Source organism: Drosophila subobscura, chromosome O, assembly GCF_008121235.1.
Source record: "Drosophila subobscura isolate 14011-0131.10 chromosome O, UCBerk_Dsub_1.0, whole genome shotgun sequence".
In the NCBI taxonomy this organism is placed as follows: domain Eukaryota; kingdom Metazoa; phylum Arthropoda; class Insecta; order Diptera; family Drosophilidae; genus Drosophila; species Drosophila subobscura.
In genome coordinates, this window is record NC_048533.1 from 28970994 (window position 1) to 28994842 (window position 23849).

Consider the following 23849-nt stretch of genomic DNA (forward strand, 5'->3'; position numbering starts at 1 on the left):
AGCGCCAACACCAGACCTCGAGGTATTCTAAGCCCAACCTCATTTAAATATAATAATGCATAAGCATCGTGTAATAAAACAATGCTGGGGCAGGATTGGATTTCCCCTCCCCAAAAGTCCGAGCAATTGAGTTCCCTAGGAAACGGACTATTTAAACAAGTTTTGTGCAAATTAAAGGGACTGGCAGGGAGTCCTTTAGAGATCCCAAAATGTAATCCTTTAAAAATCCTAAGCATGTATCCAGTTGGAATGATGATTGATGCCTGCCTGAGTCTTGTGTGCAATTGAGGTTGTGCTTATCCAATCACTCACCTGTCAGATCGATCCGAAACACGGGCATATCCACATAGGTGCTGCTCATGTTCAGGCGCAGCTTCTTGGTCTTCGAGTCGTAGGCCTCCAGAAAGAATTGCTGCTGCAGTCCGCCATCGTAGCCGGGCATGCACTCCAGCTCCATGGTGGAGTAGATGATGTTGTCGTAATTATCAAAATTGATGGTGCCCCCACCGGCTGGGCCATCGTGAGTTGCGGCAGCTCCAGCTCCTACTCCATTGCCTGCTCCGCCCAGCAGGCTCTGGGTGACTACGCCATTGCTGAAGCTGTACTCCATGCGTGAGTAGTCGAAATGCGGCTGCTGCCACTCCGCAGAGGTGGGTGGAGTTGAGCTCTGAACAGGCTGTGCCGTTGTTGTGGTTGTTGTGTCGTCGGTGGAGAGGGCCACGCTGGCCACAAAGTCATCGTCGCTAACATTGTACATATCATCGACATCGACATCAGCCTCAGCATCATCGTCCCCATCCTCGGCATCGACATTATCTTCGAGTGATTCCAGGTCCAGTTGCTGCTCCAGTGACAACATATCCACATGCTGATGCTGCACGGAGCCACCCCCCGCACCCTCTTCGACCGTCTCGTACTCTGGCAAATCGCTGGGCTCATCGGCCATGTACTCGGCATCTGTTTGCAACTCAGCAACATCTTCATCCAGGTCTGCATCGTCATCATCCTCTGGCAGGGGCTCTGCCTCAGCCTCAGATTCAGCTTCAGCTCCAGCCTCAGCAGCGTCCGTGTCTGCCCCATCGTCGTCGTCGTCATCATCATCATCATCATCATTAGTGTCATCCTCCTCCGCGGCGTTGTCCTCTGTCTTGGCAAGATCATTAGATGTTGTCTTGTCTTTGACTTGGACTCCTGTTGCTGCTGCTGCTGCTGATGAAGCTGCTCCTGCTCCTGTCGCTGTTGCCGCTGATGCCGCTGTTTCCTTTACATTGTTTCCACTAATTGCTGCTGGCGGCTTGTTGCTTATTTGCGGTGCATTTGGCGGCATCGACTGTTGCTGTTGCTGCTGCTGCTGCTCCTTGTTCACCCTGCTGCTGACATTGCTACTGCCAATGATGGCCAAAGATTTGCGTGCCCGTCTCATTGCAGGCATGTCCTCGACACCGCCACTGCTGCTGCTGCTGCCAGTCAGCTCCTTCTCAGCTTCCACGGCTGCTGCTGTGGCCCTTGTCGCAGCTGAATTTGTTGTAGCTGAGGATGATGATGCTCCTCCTGCTGCTGCTACTCCTGCTGCTGCTCCTGCTGCTGCTGCTGATGATGTTGCTGCTGCCACCGTTGCTAAGATGTCATTTGCTGCCTGCCGTTTTCTTCGCTTTGCAGTTGCATAATGATGGATTATATTGCTGTTGTGCTCGTTTACGTTTACCCCCCGCCTTTGCCGTCTTTGTTGCAGCTTCAGCTCCAGCTCCAGCTCCAGCTCTGGCTTCTTCTGTTCGTGCATGTTTTTCTGTCGCTTATTAAAATACTTTGCTGGCAGTTTGCCATTGTTGCCGTCGCCAGCGCCCTTCCCTGCTGTCCGCTCTTCATGTGACATTGATAAATTTGATTTTGCTGCCTCACTCGGCGGGCTCTTCTCGGCTTCTGTTATTGATGCCCCAAGACGTTTCTTGCTGCCTGAATCCAGTGGCTGCTTCTGTTGTCTCTGTTGGCTCTGGCTGCTGGCTCGCCGCGTTCGCTGCTTTGGTGACTTGGCCGGCAATCCATCAGCCTGTTTATCGCTGGCCACTGCCTTGGACAACTTTCCAGTGCTTCCTTCTGGCTGATGCTGCTGTTGCTGCTGCTGTTTCCTCTGGCGCTGCCTCTCGATGGCTGCCAATGTCTGGGATGGTGTAAATGACGTTCGCTTTTTGAGGCGCTGCAATTGCTGCTGACTGAGGACATATCCAGCTGGCTGTGACTGTGGCTGCGACCGTGGATGTGCCTGCTTATTATTAGATTTCATGTGGCCAGCATTTGTTTTGCCCTTCATATTTTTATTGGCGGCATTGTTCCGTTGCCCCGTGGCATGACTCTTGTTGTTGTTATGGCGCTCACGTACGTACTCCATATGCGGGTAATTCGACTCGTGTCTGCCGTATTGTGTTTGCAGCATTTGATTGGCATGCATTGTCGTCTGATTCGATGAATTCAGCGACGCGGAGGTGACCACATACGGACGCAGCGTACAATTCCGTAATGCCCCCGGCTTGGCTGTATTGATCGAATCAAGAGAGGAAGAAAATGAATGTAGGATTGAGAGGAAGTATAAGCTGGAGCAAGTTGAGACTCACCTGCTGGCACCACTTGAAACAGGCAGGGATCCGATTGCTTGCCAATGGCATTGCGGCCATAACAGGCCAACGTTCCATAGTCCCGCTCTCCCTTGGGCGTGTAGATCAGCTCGCTGACCGTCTCCACTGTGCGGGAAGAAACGAAAGTTCCAATCAGTTTCGGTAGTTTTCGGGCCAAAGTTAAATGAAATAAATTCTGCTTGCTTAAGCAGCTCAGTCAAGCCAACTGGGACGGCAGCAGATAATCCAATTTACAGCCAGGACAGCAAGTACCCAGAGCCAGGCCGAGTATGTGCCTGATATTGATAAAACTCTGCTGCCCACACAACAGTCATTGTTCGGTGTGGCCTCACCTCTGGCCAGGGCTCCTGCCAGAAATGTTAATTTCTAATGCCTGCTCAAGCGCAAGCACATGCAAATGCAAATGCCCCGCCCCCGAGCATTGCCTATGCATATGCATGGACCTGAAAAACTATTGTTAAGCTCAACAGCAACACCTACCGTAGCTCTCGAAGTGCGTCTCGTTGGCCTCGACAATGGTGCGCCTCACATCGCTGGTGGTGGTCATGGTGGGGTCCTGTATGGTTGCATAATGTCCCGACGGCACCTCAAAGTGCTCACCGCTGCTCGAGAATGTCCACTCGAAATCGATTTCGGGCGGATCCGAGTTGACGCGGCAGGGTATGGGCACAGCCTCCTCCAACGAGGCACCAATCACGCTGATGCTGCTGCTGCTGCAAACGGGCGCATCTGTTGGAGACACAATTGAGAGATCGAATTTAGTTGGGGGGAAAGTCCGAAGCGAACGAAATGCAAAGTAATGAGCAGCTGCACTGCTTCGATTCTATATCGAGTATTTATATTGCAAACATTGTGCTGACAGTCGAGAGAGAGTGGCAGAGAGAGGGGTGTGCGGGGTGTGGGGCCATGGCAAATTGACAGCTCAGATTTCCAATTTAAACTAAACATCTGCCGTCGTCGTGTCCAGTCGCAGGTGTACGGGGTTTGCCCAAGCTTAAAGCTTTAAGTTGAAAAGTACCGCAAAAATATGCCTGCGTTTCGCTCTCTCGCAGTCTCACCTCTCTCGCAGTCTCACTCTCTTCTTTTCGCTCTCCTTATGTCTCCTCGCTGTGTCATGGCTGTGGTTAAAAAGCTTGCTCATAGCTGGAAGGGGTCTCAAACCCCCTCCGGCACACGACTTATGATTTATTCAAAGTAAACTCATTTTTGCATTTTTTGGTTACAAACGATTGAACTTCAAATTTTATGTCATACACGCGGCATGCCCAGCATTGCTTCGCTCACTCTCTCTCTCTCTCTCTCTTTCGTTCTTCTTCAGCTAATCTCGCACACGCACACACACACACATGCAGACAACAACTTTAGCTTGAAACTTTTGAAACCTGCGCCAAGTGTGCGCGTCTCGTGCCCCTGCGGCAATGGAATGCTGCCATAAACAACCGCCGCAAAAACACAACAAAAAGACAATGCAACAACAACAACAAGAAGAATAAAGAAAAACTGAAGCCACTCTAAGCACCTGGAGGCATTTATTACCAGAGCCGCAACACTTTCTGTTGCTTTTTATTAAAAATTATTCGAAAAGTTAGTGCGTGTCATATGCGTAAGCGGAAAATCGTGTAACGACTTTGTATACAAATATTTGAACACATCCCCGCAAGGGGCAAAGAGTGAGACTCAAACTAGGCCGAAGAACTCTTTGATCAACAGTCAGACGGAGGCTGTTTCTTGGAATGTTTTGAACAAGTTAATTACTCTAGGCGCAAAGGAGTTTCAGTTTCAGTTTCAGCATTTAAGCGCTTTAGCTTTTTCTAAGAAATTCTCTAATTCGATTTAAATTCATAAAACAATTTGCTAAAAATACTTGCACTGCCCAAAAATATGCGCACTTCATGGCAAATAGTTGAAGGAGAATTTGAGTGAGTGAAAAAAATGACGAGCCAACTTATAATGGCAGGGAATGCCATGAAAAAAGGAAAAAAATATTTTTAAAACTAATTAATTATTATATAACTATTTTTTAATGGGAATTTAATGTTTTAATGGCTAAAATTTTAGCTCAAAAGCTGCGTTCTGGTGTATTTTAATTTTTTAAAATTTTCCCTATAAAAAATAAGTGAGAAATTAAGTACAAATTCAAGCTTAAAGGTGAGAAACAGCTCTTATTTTGACCCCCTTTTAATGTGAAATTGAAATTGTTCTAGTTGCCGATCAACGGCATAACCAGACTTAATTTCATGAAAATTATCAACTCAAGTTCGAGCCATAATTTGGTTGAGTTTTCGATGCATGCAAATTGCTAGATTCATGGCGCAATTTCGGATTATTATAAACATAATAAAGGATAAAGCTTGCAAGTTGATTGCCCGATTTTATGAGCACTTAATGTTGGTGCTGGCTCTAGGAAATCTCCGATGTTTGCTGGGAATCCGGAAAAACTTCTCCAATTTGATGTTTTTGTGTTCGGTTGTTTGCACTCATAAATTTTTTATGGCAGCGTCAATTTCACAATCGTAGAATGTCAATTTTAACGTTTGCTGATTAATTTCTGCCAAGATATCGGCCAGCAGTTGGCAACCATAAATCAATTTATCTCAATCATGCCCCACAATAACGACACACCCCGTGTCCCAGTCCCAGTTCCAGCCCAACCCAATCCCAACCACCGTGGTACCCTGCTCTATCTCATCCATATCCAATCAGCCATCAATCCCTACAGCCCACTCCAGTCCACTCCACTCCACGAGCGTTGGGTATGCAAATGTTTACGTGGCGCGATGCGCGATGCTCGTGTAAATAGCCCACGTAGTATTTGCACAGCAGTCGCTGTGTGGTGCGGTGTGGTGTGTGGTGGTGTGTGGTGTATATCCTTATGCATTGTACTTGTATTTACTTTCAATTATCGTAATTATCAAAAAGGGTTACACGGGTATTCATTGGATATTCCGGGTAGCGGGTGGCGGGTAACGAATACCGAATAAATGCCAACGGTAACGATAATGGCACTGCCAATGCAAACGTTTGCTGATGTCTTCGTTTTTTCCCTCCCTCCCTCCCTCTCTGGGTTCTCCACTGTTTTTACCCGTTTTTCATGTTCGTTGCTGAGCCAGCAGGAAACTCTCTCTCTGTTTTCGTTTGCTGAACTCTCTCTGCCAGCTACTTATTTGAGTTGGCAGCTCGGAAAAATTCACTCAATTCGATTTGTTGCAGCGAGGCGCAAAAATCGCCGATAATTACGTTCATTTGGCTGTTGTTGTTTTTTAATATTTAGCTTAATAAACTATGCATAATGCAGTGAGCGGGTATTATGCTTAAATGGCATCAAAATATATTCATTTGCTGCAGCAATTAATTAAATAATATTCCAGCCTTAACCTGCCTTGTTTGCATGCGGAATGAAATGATTTTTTTATGCATTGAATATGCAAAATAAAAATTCAATTTTCCCACGAACCAACGCACACACACACACGGATAGAGAGACAGGTGTGTCTCTTCACCTGACCAAGGCTGGCCCTGCCCTGCCCTGCCCCGCCTCTGTGTATCGGAGTGCATGTCCTGCACGTCCTGTCGCTGGCGCTCGCCTGACCTCACCCATAATTATAAATGGTTTAATAATGACTGTGAGTTTCAATAATAAAAGCAGATCATTCATTTTTATGACCCACCCTCACGGGCCTGACACGTTAAGTTCTGGGGCTAAACTTTTGGCCCTCAACGGCATGGACGAACGAGCGAACGAGCCGGATGGATGGACATTGGTTGGGGGATACTTTATGAATACGTATGCATATTTATGCACAAACAAACACACGACACACACACAGCACACACACACACACACACAGCACACAGCACACACACTTTCATTTTGTATTTAAGCATCATTAATTATTTAGAACTACAGTCGGAAGTAAATGCTCTATAACGGTAATTGAGACATTTTCAATATGTGTTTGTGTACACACACACACACACACACAAAAGGCTCCGGAGCGGCATTTATCGTTTATAGTTCATTTATTTTTGTGCCCCGTCCACAAATTATAATTACACATCGGACACTTTTCGGGGGCAGGTTGTGGCTTGGGTTTGCTGTGAAAGTGTGAAAAAGCAGAGCTCTGACCTCGGCAATAGACAATACAAATGATATAATTAAATTAGACATAATTGAGTTACCACTTATTCGATTAACATCAATATTGGGCGGAGTTATCAAGGCTCTCAACATGGACTGGAATCCATTTACATTTATGGCAGCTCAGCTCGTGAGAACTCCGACAGCTGCTGCACCTTTGGTTTTAAGTTTTATTGTGTAAATTCTGTAACATTAATCAACGCTTGATAAACCAACAAAGGTGGAGTGCCACCTGGAGTTTGTTCCCTTTGCAAACAACAAATACAAAAATATTCCCACTCGATCATTCTGGCATTCCGAACCGTATCACATTTCACATTTTTACACCCATTTTTCCATGGGAGAATTACCATTTCAAAGTGCATTTTTATGGAATAATCGAATTGCAAAAGTGCTGCCAAACGGATGGATGTGTGTCGCACATTACATGGCAACAATAGTGCTGCGGGTGGAGCTCGGCAAATACCTGGAACACCCACAAGTGCCTTGGCAATGTTCGAAATGGAAACTACGAAGCCAAAAATGTGATTAAATATTGCACACTATGCCCGGGAGCAGTGTGTACAGAAATTAGAAAATTGTTTTAACGTTTGGGAAATGGTAAAGCAAAAGCAAAGCCTTTGCTGGCAGATTTAAGTTGAAATTTTAAACGTAAATAGAAAATTAAATTCCCTTCAAATTTGCTCTACTAATTTTTGCTGATAATTTCTTTGTTTAAAATTAATTTAAAACTCTTTATTGAGAAGGCAACGCAGCTTAGAAATTATTTGCGTTAAAAAATTGAGTGAAGTTTTGTGTCTTTTGTTTGATAAAATATCAACTCCAAAAAGCGACGGTCTCGTATTTGTGTACGGGAATATGTACACGCATGACAGCAGAACCCGACCACGTATACCGTATACCCCCCTGTGCCACTCTCCCCCCTGCCATGTGCATATTACGGATTTTTGCACAAAATATTTCCCTGTCATTTTGGCATACTTTAGTTTCTGGCCATTGTTGCTGTCCATCCGGCAGGCAGTGCGGGGGCGGGCACAAGGATATTGTGCGATTTTGTCAAGTGCACTGCCGGCTGCCCCTGCCGCTGCCGGTACTCTGTTTTGTTGTTATTGTGGCAGGCATTTTCTCTACAGAATGAATGTGCAAATGTGGCCATGCGCGTGTCTATTTGTGCATAAATTTATGCATTTAAATAGATATATTTTTAATGCTCCGCTCCACTGCCATCAACTGTCAGCATAATTTTCGTGCACTTTTTGCCGAATCAAAGTTCGTGTTTTTGGTTTTGCATTTTTTCGTTGAAATTATTGAATATTATTTGCAAATCTGCGAGGCAAGGGGTAGGGAAGGGCACTCACAGCGTATCCTCAGGCTGACAGGCGCCGACTGCGTCTCGCCGCGATCGTTGGCCGCCGAGCAGGCATAGAAGCCCGAGTGAACGCGGCCCACGCGCTGCAGCACCAGCGAGCGAGTGGATATGATGATGCCCCAGGAGACATTCTGGGTGACAGGTTGGCCCTGAAAAAAGCAGCAAGGGGTTAGTCACTTGTCTGGTCTTGGCTGCCTCAACTTACATCGTGTGACCACATAATGCGATGCTCCTTGGGATTGGACTTGATGTGGCACTCGAAGTAGACATCGTCGCCCTCCTTGATGTCATCCGGACGCAGCGTGGAGCCCAGCGACAAGGTGACCTGCGGCGGATCTGCAAACGGACAGTGAAAATGCAACTGGTTAATAGTGGAGCTCACAACTTAATTGCTTGTGTGCTGCATATTTAAAGTGTCTTTGTTGTAAAATATAAAATCGAAAAATATTATTGCATAATAAAAGGCTGAAATGTACCGCCCCAAATCCATAAAAGTTAACAACGCAGCGACGGAATCGCGTTATAAATTCCCAGCAGCGACACAGCCCCCGACTGCCTGCTGATCCGGCTACAAACAAGGCCAACCAACAATTTTTAAATTAAAATCGTTCCGCCCCCAATAGCCATGATGGATCATATAAAATATTTAGTACTGTCTCATTCTGTCTGCTTTTTTGTTGTTCTTTTTACAGCATCATGATTGAGTGCCAGCGAGGAGACGGCAAAATGTCTGAAGGAAAGGCTTCAGAACGGAGCCACTAGAACCGCTGTAAAACAGTTGATTTTGGATATTTGTTAGACATCGAGGAACCTTTCCTTCCCCACAGCGCACACTTGTCTCTGTTAAAGCTAAAGTTGATTTTTCCTTAAAGTTGTCGCCGCTCTGGCATTCATTATTTATGGCTTTATTTGGCATACCTCGCTGGGGTGCAGCTCGTCCACGTGTGACTTTAAAATTCAATAAATTTATGATTAATCTAAAAAGAAAGCAAAGCGCGAAAGGCAGGTCGAAACTAACCAAAGGCAGGCCTCCCCCTTTGACCCCTTTGACATAGTTAAAGGGGGAACTGCCTGCAGTTGCGATTTTGCTGTTGATTTTGAATTGATAATCAAATAAAGTACAATTTATGACATTTCGAGGGCAAATATGTGAAGCAAAAGGCAACAAATTTTCCGGTAGCTTTTTTTATGGCCGCGCTAAAAGTCAACGAAATAAATATTGACAAACGAGGCGGCAGGCGGGCAACAACAAAAAGGAATGTATGTAAATAATGTCCTATAATTTAGACTTATTTGCTGAAGCGACTTTGACTTTGATTTGTGCGCGCTGCTCGCTGCATTTAGGGAAATTTTAATCGATTTTCTAGGGTATTTGGTGCTTGGTTATGGTCTTTGCCACTTACAGATGACATTCATCATGAGCGAGTCCTCGATGGCGGAGTTCTGCAGACGTGGATTGGAGCCCTCGCACTTGAGCATTGTGCCATCGTCCTCTGGCTGTGGATGAAACGTCAATGTGGATATAACTCGTCCATTGCCCTGGCTCGTTGACAGCTGTGCAGGCAGAGAGGGCGCACCCGGAAAAGATAAAGTGAAATCGATTAGAAAAGTGCTCCGCTCCGCTCTCCACTCTGATGGAGGAAATTCATAAATAAGGCAACTCTCGCCTGACACCTGACACCTGGACAGGGCAGCGTAGGAGGTGAGTTCGATTTTGGCCTGTGGCGAGAGAGAGCTTACCATGCCACGTTTGAAGGGCCGATTATTCTGTGTCCATCTGATTTCCGTGTCCGGCACGGAGCCCGCCACAATGCAGGTGAGATTGTACTGCGTGCTCGAGGAGAAGACCTTCAACTTATTGGTTAAATTGACTGATGTGGGTTTGACTGTGGCACAATATACGAGGGTAGAAGAGATTAGGTCTGTGTTTAATGTCGACTTGGCTGCCAGAGGCGCAACTCACGTAACATTTCGATGCGTATGCTCCGCTCCACGGGCGCCACCAGCTTGGTGTTGGACGCCTGACAGCGATACGTGTTGTTCAGGGCGGAGCGTGAGATTTGGTGCACCTCCAGACGATTGACGGTCACGTGGCGACCCATGGAGACGCCGCTGCCCGCCTCCAAGGTGCGTGTGCCGTTCAGCCAGGTGACAGTGGGCTCCGGACGACCTGTTGCCAAACGATAGAGCAGATAGAAGGTTGCCGAATTCAAATTTAAATTAATGTTTAATGTATAAATTCATTTGAAATTTCGCTCTCTTTTGGCAGCCAAACTTTTCCACTCGTGCATTATTAGCCCGCCCAGCGAGAGGGGAGCTGAGGGGCAGGGGCTCGGGTGGCAAACTCTAGCGGAAGCGGCCTGACCGCAGCGCCGCCGCGTTCCAAAATTTATGACCGAACCAACCAACAGCAAAAAAACCCAAAAAAGGCAGAAACTTTCAACATTTTAATGATAATGCGCATTTAGCAGTGTGTACCCAAGGCTTTTAAAAAAGGCTTAGCCAGCTTAACTAGCAAAAGTTGGGGGGCAGCACACTGGATGGACACAAATGGATGGATGGATGGAGCGATGCAGAGGGAGAGGGAGAGGGAGAGTTCTGGCTGGCACGCATAAGCGTGAATATTGAATTAGTGGGTGTGCAAAAAATACCGAGCAAAGTTTGTGGGTGGACATGCTGACGACCCATAAATGGGAAAACAATGCACAGAGAATGCGGACAGGGGAGGAGCGTGGAAGGAGATTTAAATTTATATCCGTGTTCTCTTTGGTGCAGGCCGAAGGTAGAGATGATAAGCCAGAGCCTAGCCGTGACATTTTTTAGTAACTATTTAGCCAAGAGACTAACTGAGGAATCAACTGTAATGTTAGCTAATCATAAATGCAGCTGCTGTTGGCTTTGCAAATCGATTTCTGATTTCTTCTAAGAATTTTCATTTGCAATTTCTGCAATCATTTGCTGGAGCATTCGCCTGCCGGCTGGCTGGGCTCTCTCGCTCACACATCGAATGTAAGAAAATATTTTTAATCCGTTTAAGTGCCCAAAGCGGTTGGCTGCTGCTGCCTCCTCCGCTGCCTGCCTCCCCGTTAAGTGAGCTCCAAGTGAATGTGGCGGAAATGAGCAACAATAGCAACAAGCAGCTGAGGCAGCAGCGAGTGGCACTGGCACTTCGGATGAGGATGAGGATTGGCTATGCTCTATGCTCTGTGTGACTGAGGGTGGAGGGTTGAGGGTGAAAGTGGCTGATGGCTGATGGCTGTGAGTGTGGACTTGGGAATTTACTGTCATGGCTAAGCTCCCTCCCTTCCGTTCTTCCGGGCAGCCAAACTCAAACTCGAATGCTTGCTGATTGCAAAGGATACTCGGCGATGGCGACAATAAGCCAACAAGGACACACGCACACACACACACACGCACACACGACGAGCGAGCGACCGAAAAATGCTTGCAGGATGGGGAATGCAGGGATAATGGACAAATAACAGTTTCCCCTGCGGCATTTAGCTGGCTGGCTGGCTGGCTGGCTGGCTGTCTTTTCCCCTGTCTTGGCATTTTCCTTTCATTTCGAGGATGCCCACCACCACTCCAGCAGGCATCCTTTGTGTAATGAAGACAGCGAGCGAGAGAGCGAGCGAGCCATACTTACGCTTGTTGACAATTGCCGTCCCTGGCCGGACAATGCCCCACTGTTCGGCGCATAATATGCAAAGGACAGCTGTCTGGACACAATGGATAACCCCGAAGCCGCAGCCCGGTTGGACCTTTTATGGCGGAATGCTTAGATTAGCTTTTTATTGCCGGTATTAATTGCCATTAGTCGAAGTTAATAAAGTTGATAAAGCAATTTGGCATTTGGCGTTTATTGGGGCCCACTCCCTCCCCCCCGGCTATGATTAGTTGGGGGGGGGAGAGCCATAAAAATAGCGTCAGGATTTGCATTAAGTTTAATCAGAAAGGGGCGCTGCCTCAGTGCCACTCGCTCGACACCATGTGGCGCTGGAATTGTGATATTAGTTAATTTGGCTTTCAGCCCAGCAGCAGCACTGGCACTGGCACTGGCACTGGCAGCGTTGTTGCAAAATGAAATACGAGCCTCTGCATTGCGGTCTTCCAAGGAGCCAAACGGGGCGAATGTTGCATGGCAAATCCATGGATGGTGCCACCACCGGCACCACCTGCCATGATGCGTGTCGCTCAGCAGGTGTCAAAAGCGAATGTTGTCGACATCAGAGCATGCAGCACCCCCCGTGCCATACCCTGCTGGGAGCTCGAAATTCCATCTGGCTCATTCACATGCGGTTAGTCAAAGCAGCGACGTGACGCACTGCCAAAAACCAATGCGAGCGATTCCCACAAGCAAAATGCCAAGGTAAGAAATCCACACAATGCTGCACGTAGCCCAGAACCAGCAACACAGTCGAACGGTACGTTGCAGCACATCCAAAATCCAGAGCATCATCGGCTGCCAGTCGCTGGCTCAGTAGCTGCCATTCGAGCCATCAGTTTGGCTCCAATTTGCCAAGTGCAACCATCACAAAGGATGCAAATGCTAGACCTGAGAGTGGGCCCCTCTTTAAGGAACTTCTAGCTGGCGCTTGTCCGAAATAATTAACCAAGGCCACTATCAGAAAGGACTTAAAAACTTTTCCAAAAGCAAACCATAAACTGCAAGCTCCGTTTTAAAGCCAGAGAGAGAGAGAGAGAGAGAGAGGGAGAGAAATATTGCCATGAAATCGAGTTGCTAGTTGACATGGAAAATGTCTGGGGTGCATGCCAAAATATTGTTGTCAGAAAGTTAATGATTTATAATGGTCGTGTCGGAGAGCGGGGGCATGGCATTCGTCGTCGTTGTCGTAGCCAACGCCATCAGCCATTTTGGTTGGGTTAGGTTCTGGTTCGGTTCAGTCATGCGAGGAGACCCCGAACCCCGCACCCCGAACCGAAACGAACCCCCTTAAGCTATCCTCAGTCAGCCAGCCAAGCGAGCAACTTGTACAACATTTTTCACACTTGCCAGAAAAAAAAGCAAACGAGAAGGGACGTGTGAGACGCTTCTTACGCGTCACAACTTTTATACCCGGCACTCAGTACTACATCTGCACTTTAGCGGTTATTTGTCCAATTTTACATTTTTTCTTCATCTGTCATCTACATCAACAACACTACTCACGCCAACACGCTCCTTTAGCTCGCCACCCTCCCCTATAGACACACACTGCAGAGTCGCGGCAGAGTCAGCGGCAGAGGAAGCGGCAGAGGCAGCGGCAGAGGCAGCGGCAGAGGCAGAGGCAGTGACGTGTCAGGGGCCAGGCCATAAACAGCGCGAAGCAGAGTGTGAATGCTGCGGGACGGGGTGGGTTTGGCTACTGAAAATTTTCTTCATTGTGGCTATAATAATGATCCAATCGGATCCCAATTTGGTGATCTGATAGATATGGTCATTCCCTACGGAATGGCTTTTTTAGTTTTCTGCTATCTTCAAAATTGTAGATTTGGGAGGTTTTCGCCCTTTTGCGGAGGCGGAAGGGGGCGTGGCTCATTTTTGAAATACACTTGTAACAGTGTGAGCATACAGAAGTCTGGATGCAAAATTTTGTGGCTCTAGCTCTTATAGTCTCTGAGTACTAGGCGCTCATCAGGACGGACAGACGGACAGACGGACAGACGGACAGACAGACAGAGACTCGGCTATTGATGCTGATCAAGAATATATATACTTTATGGGGTCGGAAACGTTTCCTTCTGTGCGTTACATACAACCGTTATGTGCACAAATACAATATACCCTATTTACTCTTCGAGTACCGGGTATAAAAAATAAAAGCCAAAGAGGAGAGAGAGTAAAAAGTTTAGCCGATGCGGTTGCTTTTGATGGAGATGGTGCTGGTGCTGCCTGCCCTCACCTTGGAGACCTCTTTAAAGATTTACGATGCCGCATATGCCTACAGGTCATAGCTGGACCCATGGCTGCCATGCAGACCCTGAAAATTGTTGCATTTTTCTTCAAGCAAAGTGGCAATGACAGGCACAGGCCCCAGACACAGACACAGCCACAGCCCACAGCCGCAGCAGCAACACCAAACACCATCAGTGCCAGTGGCAGTCCTTCGTAGACATAGTCGTTGTGTCTGTGGACCCCGGCAATGTCACCGCAGACTTTGACATACATTTATTTTTATTATTTACGATGACTTAGGCTTGCATGTGCCACCCACCCTCCCCTCCCTCCGTCTGCACCCAGCTCCCATCTGCTGGTCTGTGGCTGGGCCTATCTGGAGCTTTTCATCTTTAATTCTTTAAATAGACTGGCAGGGCAGGGTCGAGTGGAAGGGAATGGAATGGAACTGAAACAGTTGCGTTTCTGTGCTGGCCCCCGGCTTGATAGCCTTTTGTCTGAGTGCCACATTTATGTGGCTGCCTGTACGTGTGTGTTTGCTCAGAGAGAGAGAGAGAGAAAGCTGGAGAGCGAGAGTGGTGCGTTTGGTGTCGTTTATCATGATTTACTTACCGCCACGCACTTCACATGTCAACACAATATTATCGCCCTCGAGCAATGGACCCACAGCGCCGGCAACGTCGCGACCCGAGGCATCGTACACGAGTATTTGATGCGGAGGAACTGCACAGAACAAAATAACAGAGCAGAGGGGAAGAGAAGAGAACATCCGTTATGTGAGAGATTGGCAAAAGGAGAGAGACAGAGACAGAGCAAGAGAGCTTTAATGACAGTGCACTGCCTTTATGTGGAGTTGTTTTTTTTTCGCTCTCTCTTTCTGGTACTCACCAATAACCGTTAAGTTAATTCTATGATTGCGCGTGGGCGAATTCTGGAAGTCGACGCGGCAGCGGTAAACCTGTTGACAGAGCCGAAAGAAAGAAAGAAAAATCCAATAAAAAATATATACAATAACAGCGGCCTTGCTCCTCCCTTCCAGCCGCTACTTACGCCCTCGTCATCCAGCTGTATATTGTCCACAGATAACTTTGCCGGCTGCTGTCCGGTAACGAAATACGCACGTGGCCCAAATGAGTTGGTGTCCGACCAGTACAGCGCCTTCTCGAACGGCCGCCCCCGCACATCAAAGCTGCAAAGAAAGAAATGAAAACGTTTCCATCACATAAATGTTAAAAGTTGCCTAAGTAGTTCCTCGTTCTTGGTATCTCCATCTTATTGCTGGGGGGAGAGACAGAAGTGGGGCAAGGCAAAATAAAGCCCAAATATTGACGATAAGTTGTGTCACCAGCGGGAGGCTGCCAAATCATTTCTGATGTCGCCGCCGCGTAGCTCGTAAATTTTAATGCGTTGCGGTGTGCCAGCAAGCCGACCTTATGTTTGCCGCATAAAAAATTGCCTTCCCCCGCGGTACCAGAAGCATTTTTCCGTTTTTACAATTTTTATATGCGGTGTACCGAGGGGTCGAATTATTTCTTGATGCTAGCAAAAGGGAAGCTTAAAGCTGGAGGAATTAAGGCTCTCTTTTCGGATGTGTAAAATGTTTGTGGATATGAAAAGGATTAACTTGCAAGGGTAATGTGCTTCCCACTTAGAAATTCTACACGAATTGACTTCGGTAATGATTTTCCACAATTAATGTAAGACTACGAACATTTTGATTAGTTCTTTACACACTCAAAGCATTTGCCAGAAAGGTAGAAGTAAATTACTGCAAAACCCGCTTAAAATATGTTCCCCAGCTCATGCGAGCTCTGTTCTGGAGCGCTTAAGGAGCCAAGTTAATTGCTGAATACTCACAGAACTCTGACAGCTGTTGGCCCGTATTACGAGCGCACTTTCAAACTCAAAGTTAAAGCCCGAACGATGCCACTAAATAAGCAGCTGATGGGGAAAAGCCCACAGCCTACATTTATTTTGCTGGTCAAAACCATAAATATGCGATGGGAAAAATAAACGCTCAAAAGTAGTGAACGACTTTGGGGGCCTGAAATTTCACGCGTCTACAAAATGACCCTTTTCCTGTGGCGCGCTGACCCAACGCGGCAGGGAGAACGGGTCAGGGTGGAGGTGCCCAGAGGTGGCAGAGAGCTGCCAACCCCGAGCATAAATTTGCACGCAACTAATTTCTTCCGTTTCGCATTATTTTCGCAGCCCGGCACGGCTCGACCCAGCCAGCCCGACAACGTTTGCAATTTTGCGCATTAAAAATCCTGACGTGCTATCTTTGGCGCTTTTATTGTATTTGCTAATGTCCGTCTGTGCGCGCTGGGGGTGCTGCAGCCCACAAAACCCCCCCTCAGGCAACATGCCGTAAATGACTTGGTGGTGGACGGGGGTTCCCCCTTCCTATGCCAGCACCACCGCAACAACGTCTTTGCACAGTCATCGCCAAGTTGTGTCCTTTTGTTGTTTCCGCTGTCGTCGTGCAGTCTGTGCCTGCTATCTGTGGGTCGGTCTCTGTTCTGTTCTGGTCTGTCCCTGTCCCTGTCCCTGCCCCTGTTCCAGCACCAGCTCGGCTCGGTCTCTCACTTGCGGTTAGTCGAGCGGTTTGTCATTGTGCCGGCTGGCTGGCGGCCGTATTGTTTGCGCCTTTAAGTGGTTTTTTATCATTTTGCCGCTGACACAATTTATATCCGGTGCTCATATTTCTTCTGCTTATCACTGGGCTCCAAAACTCCCCACCCTGCCCTGCCCTGCCCTCCCCCGGGATGTCTCTGTCATGTGTTTCGCCCGCCCCAAATTGTGTTCAAAGTGCACTAAACCATGCGGCGAATAAATTACGCGTTCTAAGCCTTGCTTAAGCCATGCCCGCCGCCAAGGCACGTCCCCTAATTAGCTTAATTAAATATATGCTCGAAAATGTGCTCAAACATAGCAGCGGAGTGGCGGCGGAGTGCTCGCGAGGCGACTCCTACTCGAAGGGAATTGGACTTGTTCTTAAATTTAAAACCAAAATTCCTTTTGAGCGCCTGTCCCCTTCGCTCGCTTTTAATTTTGCGCATTTGCAAACAATGGCACGAGGCAGCGGGCAGCGTCGTGCAGTCAACAATGGCGCTGAACAGCGATAAGGAAAGGTGGCCCAGGCCCAGGCCCAGGCCCAGGGAGTTGTCTTGGCGCGGGCTGGGGCTGGGGCTGATTGGTGGACTATTCCGTACTGGTCTTAGCCTAGCTTGCCCTCTGTTGACGTTGTGTTCTCCCGTTGTTGGCCTTAGGAAACAATAATGCCAAGTTTGCACAAAGCGTGCAAAAGGAAAGACAAAGAGAGAGAGCAAGAGAGCAAGAGAGACAAATGCTGGAGCAGTAAAAATTGTAGAGCAAAGCAAAAGCAACAGCAGAAAGTGCGAGGAGCAAAGCGAGCACCAAAAACAAAATAAAAATGGGCCAGCCGAGCAGCTAGCAGGAAAACGGAGACAACATTGTGGCAGTTGCAGAAATGTTAACTGACGAGACAAGAGGATAAGAAGAAGGCAAGCAGGGGGGTGGGGGTGGGGGTGCACGACAAGTGGACGACGAGCAAAACCACGCGACGTCCGTTTTGAAGAGTTTGCTTTGGGTCTCATTCTCATTCTCTCGCTGCTTCTCTTTTGTCTGCGGCTCGCTCTCCCTCTCGCTCTTACGCCTTCTCCCGCTCGCTCTTTGCTGCTTCTTTTCTTTTCATTTTTTCGCTTGCAACAATTAGTCGAGTTTTATTTATTTTGCGTTAATTGGCAGCACTTTATCTTCTGGCTGAATGAATGAGCTGCGCTCTTTAAACAAATCCCGTGCCGAAGCAGACCTTGAACCGCTCATTGAATGGGTTTGGCAATTACGTTTTTGGTTTCGCTTTTTTTTCGGTGGCTTTGGCCAAAAAACTTTACTCCGCAAATCGCCTTTGCCCCCTCCCTGCATCCACACTCGCATCCCTTTATCTCATTTGTTTTACGGGGCGCGCCCGACCCGACCCTTAGCCCCGCCCCGCCCCGAAATCCAATATCAAAGCAAGCTTCTCATATTGCCATTTAATGTTTTTCTTTTTTGTTCGTTCTTCAGTTTTGTAACGCTTACAAAATCCTATTCAAAAAGATTGCAAAAGGGCTGCGAGCGGGGGGCCAGCACAAAAAAAGGACGAACAACTTTTGCACTCACAATATCCATTGAATAATTTTATGACAATATGTGTCAGAGCGTGGCTGTCCGTCTGTCCGTCTGTCCGTGTGTCCCTGTGCAAGTATGTGTAAGGGTGCGTGTGCGTGTGTGTGTGGAGGAGCTCTGTCGGTATTTCCTGACAGTTTAAACAGATGCTGCTGTCGTGGGAATATTGTTGCAGGGCACAGGACACAATGATCTCTCAAATGTGGGATACCCCTTGGTCGTTTATGGAGAGAAAATGGGGGATAAACAAACCTTTCAAGGTGTTAGAGTTGGAAAAAGATTTGCAAGACAATTCCCTATCCCTTGGGAAGCTCCCTTTCCATCGATAATGTAACAAATATTCTCCTATTACTTTTGCTGCACATTCCAGCAAACACTGACAGTTCCATACAACTCTCCCTTACAGGGTATAATCATCGTTTTCGACTGCCCATAAGGGCAGCGCTTGACAGCGGGCAATAAACTATGAGGCCATGCGGGTCATGCCCACATTTGGGCTGGGGCGGGCAGGTTATCAACGTCCAAAATTAGACAGGTGAGAATTGAAGGCTCTACTCGCATATATTGCCATATATATTTCGTATATTGTCTGTTGTCCCGTATCAAATTATGCATAAAGAACCCCAACACAGGGGCAGGGCAGGGCCAGCAACAATTTCAACGCCAAAGCGCCAAAAAGTATGTTTCGTAACTCGACAAAAGTGGCAACAAATTTAAAATTGGTTTCCCCACACGCACACACACACAGATCACACACACACACACTTACACACACTCGTGCAAACAAAAGAAACTCAGCAGAGAAATATGAAATGAAACAACAATAACACCGAAAAGGGGGCCTGTTTACATTTACACGCCCCCCTCCCTGATGCACGCGGGCGATGGGGGGGGCGGGGCGGGGCACTCAGGGAAACAGACAAAAGTATGCAAATGGTTTTACTGCCCTATTGTTTTTCCTTACTTTTTTTTTTTGGTTTTTCTTATATTTTTTTGGTGTTTTGTTTTTCGTTTTTTCCTGCTGCCCAGCCCCGTCCCTCCTTTGGTTGTGTGCTATTATGGGAGCCATGCTGTGTAATATCTGTAAATTTCTTTTGTTATTGCCAACAACAGTTTTTCAGCCCCCAACCAGTACTTCCCCTAGCCTCCCAGCTGCCCCCACTGCCAGCGAGGGCCCGTGTTGACATTTGTTGGCATCATTCCACACATTGTTGCCGCTGGCTGGTGCTGGTTTTTGTTTGTTTGGTTTTCGCCTCATCTTCTCCTTAACTTTTACTATATAATTTGTAGCATATGAATATATGAAAGGAGCAGCAGCACAGCAACAACAATTGCTAGCTGATGAAAACAAAAGAACGCAAACAGCGCCGGAGTCGTAGTCGCCGGAGTCGTCGTCGTCGTCGTCGTCGTCGTCGCCAAGTTCCAATTTATGCAGTGTCGCCCAATAAATTTCGCAATAAATTCAAAATAAAACTTTCATCTTTGGGTTTGCCTATTTGGCAGAGGGTTTTGGGCTAGAGGCTGGCCGCAGGTCGGGTTTCCGCATCCCATCTGTAGTCTGCATCGGAATTAAGAGCATAGAATAAAGCAGGGAACGCGCAGAACACGGGATTATTATGGGCTCTTGATACGCAGAGAAGATAACGCTGATGACTAACACTCTACAGAGGGTTTTCCAGCTAAAAAGCCAAGCAATTTTCTACTTTTAACTGACAATTTCCAATTAGAAGCCTAGTCCGTTCGTTTCCAATTGCCAAATCGAAGTCATTAAAAGCTGACCAGCAGCAGCTCCAACTCCAACGTTAATCTCTTTTTCGCCTTTGAATGCACAATCAGTGCAAAAAAGATTCGGCCAGCGGATGTAGCGCCATTTCCGGTTGACGAGCGACAAAGAAAATGCCCGACACTGGCATTTCTCAGCCCTCGCGCGGGCTGGGGCTGGGGGGGCTGTGGCAAGTGGCAAAACCAAAGTTTAGTGGCTGCAAAATCGATTTGCATGCGCCGCTTGCATTTCCGTTTTCACACACACACACACACACACACACACACACGGCACGCACACATACAGCTGCAACTTAATTACAGTTTTAAATATCCCATCTAAAACCTGAAATTTGCGCAAAGTGCCGCGGCTGCCGCTTGCCGCTTGCCGCTCGTAAAATGCCCCCGAAAATGCACTCGACTTAATTGCCTTTGGCTCGACTTTTGCACCACAGAGATTCTCCTCCGCTGCCGCTGCCGCTGCTGCTGCTCCTCCACCGCTGTGATTCCACCACTGCGCCATCTTCTGCTCATTCGGGCCGTCGTCTCTTCCGTTGCGCCTTTATTGCCAGCCATTTTGAATACCATTTTGTGGTTTATTACTTTTGTGGCAGCGCCATTCCGATTCTCAAGTAGCACTGCGGCATGCCACACACACACACGACACACACGACACACGACACGAGCTGTCTGGAAGTGAATGCACTTTCGATTGCCGCATCCCACAGCCCCCATCCCGCCGCACCCATTTCGGGCTCTCTGTATTTAACGGCACTGCCTGCCGCTTATGGCTTATGGCAGTTAGCGTGGCACACGGATTATCCCGCTTTTGACAGCCAGTTCGCGTTCGGCACAGTTCCAGACCAGAACCAATCCAATACAGCAACACCCAAGCTGCCGTGTGCTCCGCAGCAGAATTTCATTATTCATGGCTCGCAGCAGCCTACGGGCATGGGGCAGCAGCCAGCCAGGCAGGCCAGGCTCTAGGTGAGCTTTAAAAATCAATTAACCTTGATTGTGGGCCAGGCTTAAAGCCCATGGCAAGCATTCAATGTTTAAGCGGGGTAGCAGGGGATGGACTCGCACTGACAAGCGGGTTTATGGCAAGAGTTGGGCAGCTGATTCGTCCTCTTAGCAGCTGTTACTATAGCTCTCAGTAATAGCTAATTGAAGCCTAATAATTACTAGATTAAACATAAACAAAAACCAATCTTTTCTGGTACCAATTTCCCTGCCTTTTGCCTTTGTTTTTGCTCAAAAATCGTACACCCTACAGGGTATCCCTCAGCCCTGCCTGCAACGCTCTTATTTTTCCGCTCTTATTTTTTGCTGTATTGATTCTCCACATTGCTGTTGGCGTTTCCGCTTGCCTTTTGTTTATTATGTAGGCTTTTGCGGGGGCAGCTTGCCATTTGCCATTGACGGCCTGCAATATTGAACGTGACAGTTGGCCCGGCCCCGTCGACCCAGGGACCGAGCGCGCTCTCGGTCACGCTCGCTCCTCGTTACAGGTGGCTGTCATGGCAAATGTTAATTTTAATAATGGAAGGGCAGCCCCCCCTGCTCAGCCCCCTGCCCGGCCCTACACCCTTTTGTCTTTATATCGCTCACGATTCATAACAAATAAATAAATGTATAAAAGAAATCTTTCGAAAATCGCATTTCAAAGGTCAAAGTCAGCAGAAACCGAAATCCCAGTGAACCCACAAAAAAAGGGCTCCACAAATAGCTCCAGACCTAACCCTAAAAACTGTCTGGCCGGTCCGAGCCAAACAACAAAGCAAAAGCAGCAGCAAAAGTTAACATTATAATTTTTAATATTTTTGCTCTTAGCCTCCTGGGCAGGACATTGCCCAGGACAGAGCTCAGAGCAGAGTCTTTGTGGCGCTGTGGGTGTAAAGCTGTCAAATGCAGGGCCACAGCCTCCTCTGTCCGTGTGTGTGTGTGTGTGTGTGTGTGTGTGTGTGTGTGTGTGTGTGTGTCGGGTACGTGGTAGGTGCGGCTGCCAGCTGTGACGTGCCTGAGGCAAAAAGTAGCAAAAAGCCTCGCCTCAGCCACACACTCTCTCACGAAAGGGATGTGCACACATCCCAAAAGCAAGGCTAAACCTTGGGCGGAGAGGAGATCCCTCTCCCCCCCTCACATGCTGCTTTCAATTTCAGCGCCTTTTCGGTTTTAGCTTTTGGTTTTGATTCTCTCTTCTAAGCTCCGTGCCAGCCTTCGATTTCACGCAGCGCTGGCAATTTTATGCCGCAGCCAAAGTCCTTTTGCCTTCGCCTGTCGTCTGTCGCCTGTGCAGCTGCTCCTGCTCCCCCTGCTGCTGCTGCTGTTGTTTTGCGCTCTCTTGTTATTTATTTGCTTAAATTTTGCTTTCATTTTTTCCACTTGTTTCCCCCTTTTGCTCAGGCAAATCGAATTCGAATCACTTTCGGATATTTTTGGTTGCAAAATCGCAAATTTTGTTGCGACATTTTTTGTTGCTAGTTTTTCCTGTTTTCAATTTTTGAAGAAATATTTTCATCTTCGTTGCCCTGCGCTCATCTTTTCCTCTTTTGTCCGTGTTTGTCTGTGTCTCTGTCTCTGTAGCACTGAAATTTATTGCTTCCAATTGAGTGCACGAAATAGCAACAACAATAGGAGGCAGCAGGCAGGGATTTGGAGGGGCAGCAACAGCAGCAGCAGCAGCAACGGCAAACAGCTCGTGAACAGCTCGCGCTCGCCCTTGATATACACGTGCGTCCCGTGTCCGTGTCCATGTCCATGTCCATGTCGTTGTCTCTCTGTCTCTGGTCTCTGTTGCTGCCCCCAATCTCTCGCTCTGTCCATCCACCCGCACATCCATGCCATGCCCTGCCATGCCCTGCCATGCCATGCCCGCTGGTAACATATTGAAAAGGAAGCACATGTAAGCAAAATTGACAAGGCTAAAGGATATCGATGTCTGCTTATAATGTGCAACATATTAAACCTAAGCACACGTTCGCCGAGAGCTGGCTCTATAAATAACAGCAGAGGAGCGGAGCAGAGGGAACTGCGGCAGGAGCTGGCCCCCTCCGGGCTCTCCCATAATCAAAGTTGCCGCCAAAACAGTTTTCACTTTGGATGCCATTATTTTGCTGCCCTTTGCCTGGGGGGGGGTCTCTGTGGCTAATATATGAGTCCGTGTCGCTGCCCTGCTTGGCGTTGCTTTTGTTTTGCTCTGACCCACACAGTGCGGGGCCCGGGACTAGGCATATGAGTGGCCAAGCAGACTCCGACGGGGACTCCACTCCGTCTGCGAGTTGAGTTGATATTGATGATGTTATTAAAATAATAAATTATTTGAAAATTATGAACTGCTGCCATTTCTCATGCTGCAGTGTGCCTCCAAGGGGCTCGATGAGTGGCTGGAGCGGAGATAAATCAAAGGTGGAACCCCAAGCAGGCGCTGTCAGCCACACACACGCGCAGGACTTCCCCCATCAAAGAGACTATAAGATTAGCAGCGCTAAATAAAGCTTAATTTAAATGTTGCTTACCTGTAGAGTGGCTTGCCAGCACTCTCGCGAAACCACAGGACCATGTACACACGATCGTCCTTCGCCTCCGGCTCGATGTCGCACGGCAGCGATGCGGTGCGTCCCAGCACAGCCTCCACGGCCACGGTGGACACTGCAAGGAGAAGCAAAAAATACACAAAACATCAGCATGAACGTCCTGCTAGCTTCGAAGTGCAAGTGAAGGGAACGGTGTGGGTGTGGATGTGGGTGTGGGGGCAAATGGCTGACAAAACTATTGCCAAAGTCATTAACACAATATGAAAATGTTCCCTTTTTGTTCCCTGGGTGGGGTGTTGCCCGCAATTACTTGGACTCCGACTCCGAC

General features: G+C 47.8%; 1 protein-coding gene across 1 annotated transcript in view; it reads right to left on the reverse strand.

The window, feature by feature from the left end:
• LOC117896173 overlaps positions 1-23849 on the reverse strand; it is a 61970-nt gene that overhangs the window by 8936 nt on the left and 29185 nt on the right. Inside the window, exons 2-13 of the mRNA XM_034804254.1 lie at positions 23504-23636; positions 15084-15222; positions 14922-14991; positions 14646-14756; positions 10101-10307; positions 9878-10023; positions 9541-9691; positions 8343-8473; positions 8127-8286; positions 3111-3359; positions 2610-2735; positions 313-2529 (exon numbers count right to left, since the gene is read on the reverse strand). Coding sequence (XP_034660145.1) covers positions 313-2529; positions 2610-2735; positions 3111-3359; positions 8127-8286; positions 8343-8473; positions 9541-9691; positions 9878-10023; positions 10101-10307; positions 14646-14756; positions 14922-14991; positions 15084-15222; positions 23504-23636 — 3840 coding nt within the window. The remainder of the gene's footprint in view (positions 1-312; positions 2530-2609; positions 2736-3110; positions 3360-8126; positions 8287-8342; positions 8474-9540; positions 9692-9877; positions 10024-10100; positions 10308-14645; positions 14757-14921; positions 14992-15083; positions 15223-23503; positions 23637-23849) is intronic.